At 46.6% G+C, this 8,844-nt stretch overlaps 1 protein-coding gene across 11 annotated transcripts in view; it reads right to left on the bottom strand.

Annotated features, from left to right (window-relative positions):
* Positions 1 to 3,532: 3,532 nt before the first annotated feature.
* Septin11 (septin 11) overlaps positions 3,533 to 8,844 on the bottom strand; it is an 89,243-nt gene continuing 83,931 nt past the window's right edge. For 2 of the 11 annotated variants that reach the window (XM_052735389.1, XM_052735390.1), the window contains exon 10: positions 5,064 to 6,556. In XM_052735389.1, the coding sequence (XP_052591349.1) occupies positions 6,496 to 6,556 (61 nt within the window). In that variant the 3' untranslated portion in view covers positions 5,064 to 6,495. Of the gene's footprint in view, positions 4,593 to 5,063; positions 8,733 to 8,844 lie in introns of those variants that run through there. The other 9 variants (XR_008217541.1, XR_008217542.1, XM_052735392.1 and 6 more) reach the window with 9 other exon arrangements.

Genomic DNA, 8,844 nt, shown 5'->3' with positions numbered 1-8,844 from the left:
CAGTGAATTTGGAGTATCGTTTCCATGGGACACTGAAACAAGTGGTTTGATTCAGTGGTAATACCCGAGAGCTGCTCTCCTTCCAGCTAACCCTAGTGAGTATCGAGAGCCCCCAGCCATCCCTCAAAACCCACTCTTCAGAACTTCAGCCCGAGACTAAAAGCAAACAGTGAACACTAGAATTTCGGTGGAGAGCATTCCTGCTGTTCACTTGCTTTTCTAGTCTTCCCTTAGCTACTCGGGTTACTTGCAAACTACCAACGATTCAGAAGCATGAGCTTCATGTGTTGTGTCTGTTGCCTCCTGGTGGTTAAAAGAGGCATCAACCTTGAGTCCTCCAGGAAGGAGGTCAAAGGATGGGCATGGTGTAGTATTTGCAAGTTGAAACTAGAAGCTATTCACTGCATCCTCTAAAAGACAGGTGAGAAGTTGGTCATCGGTGGAGAGGAAGGGGGGCTGGACATCAGATACAGGTTTTGTTAGTGTTCCTGACACCGTGGTTGGCTCTGAGGGAAGCTGGTGAGAATCCAGAGGTTCCCACTTAAGAACTATCCCAGTGGCTGCTGTCTCTTTATGTCGCTTTTACCCAGGACCCTGAAGTGAAGCAAGCTGTACTTGAACATCACTGCCCAAAGCAATGTGATGACCTCTCTCCTTTAGAAGAAAATGTGGTTCAGCTCCTACAACATGTTCTCAACGGGAAAGGAAGGTACTGTGCCAAATGTTCTCACCACTCAGAGAAGCAAATACCCTCAGATCACAACAAAAGCAGGGTTGGATGAAGTTCGTCTTCAAAGTATCTCAGATCTTCACCTTTTATCTGACAGGAAGTTTTAACAGGAATGCTGTTTCTGAAAGCTCCCAAATTAGTGAACCTTTAAGCTATGTTAATGAGGTCTCCTATAACCATTATTAATGTTTTGAGTGCTGGCCACTAGATGGTGCTCCCAGGAAAAGAATAAGTCACCTTTTTAACTTCATGAGAAATTGTGGTGTTTGGGTTCACTATGGTACTAGCAGATAAACGATCATCTGGCGACCAAGTCCCTCCTGATACATCCTCAGGTTTTGTGGTTATAATTTTACTCCATTTCGGGGTGTGTGTATGGATGGAGGTCGCAGGACAACTTGAAGCAGGTTTTTCTTCCACCATTGGGGCTTGTGAGACTGAAGAAATTTGCAAGGAGCAGATAATAGCTGCATACTAAGTCTCAGGCAAACAAAAACCCAGAACCACTTATATACATCAAGCACCCTGATGAGTGAGTTGTGTGTAGTCCCACAAAGGAGACTAGAAATAAAGGGAAAAGACTGAAAGACATCCAGATCCCAGAATCTTGCGGCTTTTGGTTTGAGTTGGATTTAACCAATCATTAGGACACGAGAGATAAGTGCATACATTTAAAATAACTGTCATTAGGAATTAGACTGGAAGTTTTCTATTCCTGATCGATTTGTCTTCATGGGGTTTTGCATACACTGATGTGTAAGACGCAGGGTAGGACAGAGAGAAACTGTTTGGGCCAGCTCTGTTACTTTTTGTTGAAAAGGTGTAAAGAGGTGACCAAAGAATGTCTTGCCTGCTATACAAGTTCTGGGCTAAGGGTAGAAAGAACAACTCGACTCAATATAACCTTCATAGTCTACCAAATACCAGAACTGTTCAGCTTATTGTGTTACACACAGCTAAGCAGAGAGAAAAAACGAACCCCTCTGTGTTGAGTGAACTTGCTGCTCATTTGGTGGAAACAGTTGAAGAGTAGGACACTCCAGAATGAAAACCAACGTTAGCAAACAGCTATGGAATGTGCTTGTAGGAGGATGGAGCCCTACTGCTTTTCAGAACATTTGTCTCAGACGAGTAAGAGACTGGCATCCCTTTCCTTGGCTCCAAACACTGGCTGTGCTTAAGAGGTACACTGAGGAGTAAGTATGAGTGAGCATGTGGCTAGTCTCAGCTCCTAATGTGGGCTGGGCACATGGGACAGAATACAGTATTCAGAAAGGGGAAGGAATGGATACGGACAGCTAGGAGAGCTGTCCCCAAACCCCGCTGAGAAAACCTGCTTTTTCTGGGATGTTACTCCATTCCTCTCATTCACTAAGTTGTGCTTTGTGGGACAGGGTCAAGGTCAGGGTTTGTGCTTTGTGGGACAGGGTCAAGGTCAGGGTAACAGCCTCTGCTCCACTCATTTGGCAGCCACAGTTTTTTAAGTTTCCGCAGTGGACTGAAAGGCACCACCAGCAGCAGCAAGGCAGACATGAAACTGCTGCTGACATCTCACGTGATGTTCTGCAGACATCCACCGGTGTACTTACGGACAGCTACCAGTCGGGACTAGGAGGCTGGCGTGGGAGGGAATGGGCATTTAGGCTCAAACCAACACATTCCTTCTTCCCACTAGTCGGTACAGCAGTTGCTTGCTAGTGACTGATCTGAAAGCTAGATGGTGCCAGACATAAAGGACTAGGTGTCACTATAAGCATTCAAGCACAAGGGTCTTTGAAGGAGCTACAGTGCCCTGCCGATCTCCATGGCAGAAAGATGGCTTTCTGCAAAGCAAAAAGGCTTTGTGTAGGTCATTATATACGGTCACAATTATATTTCTTAGACATCCAAAAGTGTTTGCCCCATACATAGTCTGTGTCAGTGGTGAACAAAGAACTAAAAGTTTTGTATGGCTGGTACCATCCATCGATGCTGAAATGTCTGCATGTTTGGTCACGCATATTGAGATGTGTGCCTTCCCCCCCCACCCCTTATCACCCCAGCTCAGCATACATTAATTCAGGACATATTTCTCCTTCATAATGTGCTGTGCTGGTCTCAAGCAGAACTATACTTGGATAAGCAAGTATTTGAAACTGAGTGGTACTTTTTAAAGTTTGAGTGGAGAACAAAAAGGCTGTTGCCATCAGAACCAGGTTCTAGAGGCTCAGTTCTGTTTTTCTTTCCTACAATCTAGATTAGGATAAGCCAATACATTTATTATTTCACAGGAGGATCTGAGGACTCAGCAGTTTCGTCAACATCTGAGAAAAGGAGCCACCTGAAACAACATGCCAGATGAGTGGCAGTCTATCTTATCAGACAGACCAGGTACTTGGCCAGTGAGTTTCATAACTGGGGTCCCTATGGTCACTGAAGACGCTAGCCTGCTTGGACTCCCCGATCCCAGGAGGACGAGCCACTCACACTTCTCACCTAGGGTCTCAGAACAAAGGGAACAAGTATGAAACTACACACTCTTCTTAGGCAAAACCCTGCTACCCGACTTGATTTTTAAACATGGGTGGATTTTAAGTGACCTGATGCAAATGCTTTCATCCCCAGCAAGCCTTTTGCAGATAGTCTGGGGAAAGCCATGTGAGTCCCTCTGTGAAGACATGGACCTTTGTTACCGATGCACTTATTGGGGAGGGGATCTAGACATCATTTGGTGTTCATTACACGGTTTAAAAAAGAAAAAAAAAAACAGTAAAACCATGGACAGGAGGTGAAGCAGGGCTTCAGAACAGACACACAGGCAGGGACGGGCCAGAACTTATTTTAAGATATCTTTAAATATAAATTGAGCCCCAGAGGCAGAAAAGTCATTTACCCAACACTGGCACAATTCAAACATAATTAAGACTTGTAGATCAAAACTCTAGTAACAAAAAGGGGCATTTTCAAATTGCATCTAAGATAAGATATTAAACAGAATGTTGAGCCTTAAAAGTGATGATGGTATTTCCCCCTTGAAGTGAGCTTGAGTAATTTTTGATACCAAAAGTAAGTTTAAGTAACAAATACAAAAAGCAGGACGGGCTGGTTGGAATCCCCTGCCCCCCGAAATGAACAGAACTTCCTCTCCAACAGCTTATGTAAGGGGTGCAGGCAACAGGGTCAAATAAAAAATGGCTCCTGAACTTAAGGGAAGGATGCCCACTTCTTCCTCTCAAGAGGCAGATGGTCAGCTGAAAAATAAAAACACCGTATCAATAGGACGTTCCAGAGGAAAAACTGCAGCCATCTCTGTACATGCAATAGCAAATACTTTTTCTTTAATCCCAAACCGAAACAACCCACAAAACTAACAGAAGGCAAGGGTTGTCCCACTCTTAGGACCTGCTGATGGCTGAGGATCCTGATGGGGCTGGTCAGAGTTGCCAGAGGGATAGAGATCAAGGGGTACCATGAGCTAAGTTTGCCCCACAGGTGGTGCCCACCTCAAGTGGGGTACATGCTCTCTTCGGTCCATAAGGTCTTATGGATCAGGAGGTTCAAGAATATGGCAGCTAGGCAAGAGCATTCCAGCCCGAGACCCAGGGTTTGGACCCAAGTTCTCTATTTCACTCTCAATAATATTGTCACTATTTTTGGTAGTTGAAGTCACTTCAGGAGCCACTGAGGGTGGTGGTTTGTAAACAGACAATGACAAATACAAACAGCAGTGCAATATTTGACCCAGACTGTAAAGGACGGGAGGCGATGACGGAAATGAGGTAACTCTTCCCCAACTCGTGTGAGCAGACAGCTCCTGCTCTTCTAATGCTGTCCATTAAGAGAGAGTAGGGCTTGGCAACGGGATGGCTACATAAAGAAGAAGCTACAGAGAGAAAAAAGAAAGGTTCAGATTCAAATTGATTCTTAAAGCCAAAAAAATAAAAATAAAAGCACACTTCTCTACAACCAGCTGTGGAGGCAGCGGTGTGTCCGTTAAAGGGGGGCAGTGTCACGAAGCGCGGCTGAGGGGAGGGGTGTGGTGGCAATGTGGACACCGGACACCCGGACCAAGGGAGGGGAGGATGCCTCTGCTGGACACTGAGGGTCATGGGTGCACCGAGCAGGCAGGGGCAGGAAGGACTGTGGTGAGGAATGTGTGAGCTACAGGACACCCTAGGGCAAGCGTCTTGGAGAAGCTGGGCCGACCAGACAGCAGCGCTGAGGTCCACCACACAAGGCAAGACGGCAGGAGACGGTGGCGTCCCCACTTCTTTATGTGATGTAACAAGCACGCGTGTGTACATAGGCATGTCAGGCAGGGGCTGGAAAGAACTCACAAACGGGCACACAGAACAACGGTTGGGTAAAAATATATTTCCCGTTTTACGTCTTGGCACTAGTGATATATGCATAGGTCACCTGTCACCACACCATGTTAACAGACACTGGAGGGACTCAGCGGGCCGCCGAGTCAGCACTTTCGAACTTGCAGGAACGAGATGCTTCACATCAGTACAGTTATTTTAGTTCTTAGAAAAACATGACACGTGTCTAACATGCAGCGTACATACATGACAATTCTGCATCAACACTGAAGGATTACACAACAGTTTAGAAAACATTGGTTATCTTCAAACAGCAAAAAACGACAGTTCTACAGCTACAGTTTAAGGCATATCAGCATATTTTAAAATCAAGAAATAGACGAAAGTTCTAATGCTGTTCACAGCTTAATTTTCAATTTATTTTTAAAAATTCCCTTCATACCAACACACAAACTAGACTCTGTAGGTCATAATTCAGCTAACAACTCCGTAATAAACGTCCTGTCATGGAACTAGGACTTTTGGAAACTGACACCTGACAAGTCCAGACACTTGTGAATGGCAAAGTCAAGGGATTCAAATGGACAGTTCTGGTAGGACCACACAGAGACAGTACGATGTGGGTGGGTGGGATGAGGGGGCGCCTGAACACCGACTCTGTGGAACACTTAGGGGTGTGTCAGGAAAGCGAGACAGGCAAGTCCACCCATCAGAGGTGCACAGGATGGAGAGGAGGCAAGAGCTGTTGCTGGTGAGTTGCAAAGTAGAGAGGGAGGGAAGAGAGAAACCCAGGCCCCAAGTCAGGTGGAATGGTTCCCCTGGCTGAGAGATGCCCCTGCGGATCAGTTAATACAGAGCCCAAGCTGGGAAAACTGTCCTGCACCGCCTCCGCATTCTCATGCTGGCCGTTCCGTCATGGCCTGCAGCATGGAAGACAGCACAGGGAGCACCGTCCAGAAGGAGCAAAAGATGCTCAGAGAGGCCAGACAAGGCTGTCCGACAAAACAATAAAAAGAAGTGGCCACTGTGCATTGAGCACAAAGGTGAGGCCATCAGACTAAGATCCCAATAGTAAGGGAGCAGGAAGGGCGCAGAGGCACTGTTTTCTGATTTTTTTTTGTTCAGGGGCATGGTGGGAGTTTCTTTCTCCCACTGTCAGAATCAAAGGCCCGCCACAGGATGCCATGCAGAACGATGTCTGCAATGAGTAACCAATACTCTACTTCCACTGAGAAGACCAAGAGGAAGCAGAAACTGGGGGGCAAAATAGAAACATGGCCAGCAGAGATGCATTTAGCTTAAAACAAAAAACAAAACAAAAACCAAACTCATCTGTCCCGTTTGTTTCCCCTAATCTCAAACAGAAAGATCCCAGAGTTCTCACTCCTGTACTTACATGCAAAGGCGAAAGCACATCCAATTAGATTTGAGAGTATCGTTTATTCCGTGCAGAGCCAGGGACTACTGTGAAGAAAGGCACAGATACGGAAAGAAGGGAGCAGCAATAACAGACTCCAGGAGGCTTGGGGGCAGTGGGGGAAAGAGTTTCAGAAGCAATACAGCTTTTTGTGTTTTCTTTTTTTTTTTAAAGCTTTTTTTTTTGGGGGGATTCTCTTGGCTTTTTATTCCCTGACTCTCCATAGGATTTATTTTACTGTGAAAAAAAATGCAAAGAAAAAAATTCAATCAATAATATCTTGGCATCAAAAAGTCCACTGGATGATTTTTTTTTTAAATTTTTGCTGAGCTTATCTTAAAAAGCTTTTAGGGATGTGAGAAACCAAATGCAAAGGGTTATTTTCTATCACAAGGCATAAAAACAAAACGCTCACACAAGCAGTGGCTGGAAACAAGCATACGACACAAATGCTCAAGCTCTTACGCGGTGCCCAGCGAAGAAGCAAATGCAGCCACAGTTAGTGAGCATGCCACCAGTGCTGCTGCTTCACAGCTAGCTAGAGAAACTGAAGCAAAGCCAGTGTCTGTCCTGGAGCTCCTCCTCCATCAGCGAGGATGGCGGTGGTGGTGGGTGGGGGCGGCTGCTGCTCTGTAGCTTCTGTCCCAGCCTGGTCTGTACCCTAGTGAAGGCAAGTTCCTTACTTTGCCTAAAGAAGCCTAAATCAGTTTATGAAAGACCCCTGCTTTCTTCATATGGCTGGGAGATGAAGAAAAGGAGAACATAAAAACTTGGCTGGGATCAGATCGGGGCTGGCTGGACAATTTTTTTTTTTTTTTAAGTGTATGTCACAGAGCGGGAGATGCAGCATTTTTTTATCCCATTCCTGGGTAACTGGTGATGTTTGAGGGAAAATGCAGAGGCGAAGGCCTGGGTTCATGAGAAGTGTTAGACAGCGGGGAAAGCCAGGGGATCCTGTTAGGAGGGGCAGCCGAGCAGATGACAAGAAGGAAAAGTGGACAGGAGAGAGGATGTGCCCTTCTCCCTCTCACACAGCAGGCAGACGGGGCATGGGGCAGATGGCACATGAATCAGTGCTGGCCCAGGGGGAGGCCAGGTGACTGATGACCCCAAGAGACAGAGCAGGAGGAACTAGTCACAGTGAGGGATGAGTGAGGAAAATTCCTTAGAGACAGCTGTATCTCAACATGAGCAAGGGGCAGAAGCAAAGCTGACCCACAGCCTCTTCACTCTCTACTTTGAGTGACGGTACACTGTGCTCACTCCTGGCCATCCTTCTAGATCTGTGCTACAGGTAATACAGTGAGGCCAGTTTTCTATCTGAACTACTTATGGCAGGTTTTTTTTTTTCATTGCGACTTGTGGAAATTTCTATTAGAAGTAGCCATATCCTGGAGTCAGCCTCCAGGTCTCCCCTCAGCCTGCTTAAGGCAAATGCAGGTGGGTGGGGAGGGTCTGGAGAACAGGGGTGGGGTAAATCCCCTCATTGTAAGTGGGAATCCAGCATCCTTAGTGGAAGATTCTCTAGCTAAGCAATACTTAATGAGCTGGTCTTTGAGATCTGGACCCATGAAAGCATCAGGGACTCCCTGGTGGAGGTGAACAGAACCATGTTTCTTACACCAGGCCACAGCAGTTCAGCCAGGCTTTGAAGTGGGCATTCAGATGCAGACTCCATCCCTAAGAGGGTCTGAGCAGACCACAAGCTTGGGCCAAATAACCAAGTGACTAAATGAAAAAGTCATACAAGCAAACAGCCCTCTAGGATGCCCACTCACCAGGCTGCCGACTTCCAAGCCTGCCTGTGGTTTGTGGCCAGTGTGGAGAAGAGACAATCGGCTCAGGGGCTGGGCAAGCATGAGATGAATGATCAAGACAAGGCAAGCTGTTGACATGGCCACTCAGGGTTTTAGTTCAGCTGCTGAGGCGGTGAGCTTCCCCGTCAGATGCACAGGTAGTATTTTACCCCACTCTCCTTGGTCCAAAGCGGCATACAAGTGACAGACACGCTTCCTGCCGCCACTTGGAACAGGCATACAAGGCAAACCATCAACTTTCCGGAAACAAAGTCCAGCTGCACGAGCGTTTGCTGTCACTTCCCTTGGTCTACGGTTTTCTACCACCCGACAACATTCAGCAAAGTGAGCTAGGAGTTACTGGGATGTGGGAGGGAGGCAACACAAAATCAAAGAGGGCACGGATGACAGAGATGCACTATCACTGCAAAAGCAGGTGAATGCGGGAGCGTCCTTGGCTGGCCCGGCTTTATGTGAAGCTTGCACTGTAAGTTAAAACACAGAACGAAAAAGTTAGAAACGATCATAAATTAAATGAAAAGAAAATCAGGAGCGCCAGCACCAGCATTCAGCGGTGACGAATGCTCATGCAGTGAT

Source organism: Peromyscus californicus, unplaced genomic scaffold, assembly GCF_007827085.1.
Source record: "Peromyscus californicus insignis strain IS unplaced genomic scaffold, ASM782708v3 Scaffold_13__1_contigs__length_99412109, whole genome shotgun sequence".
In the NCBI taxonomy this organism is placed as follows: Eukaryota; Metazoa; Chordata; class Mammalia; order Rodentia; family Cricetidae; genus Peromyscus; species Peromyscus californicus.
Note: the sequence above shows the minus strand (reverse complement) of the source record. Positions and strands in the feature narration are given on the sequence as shown.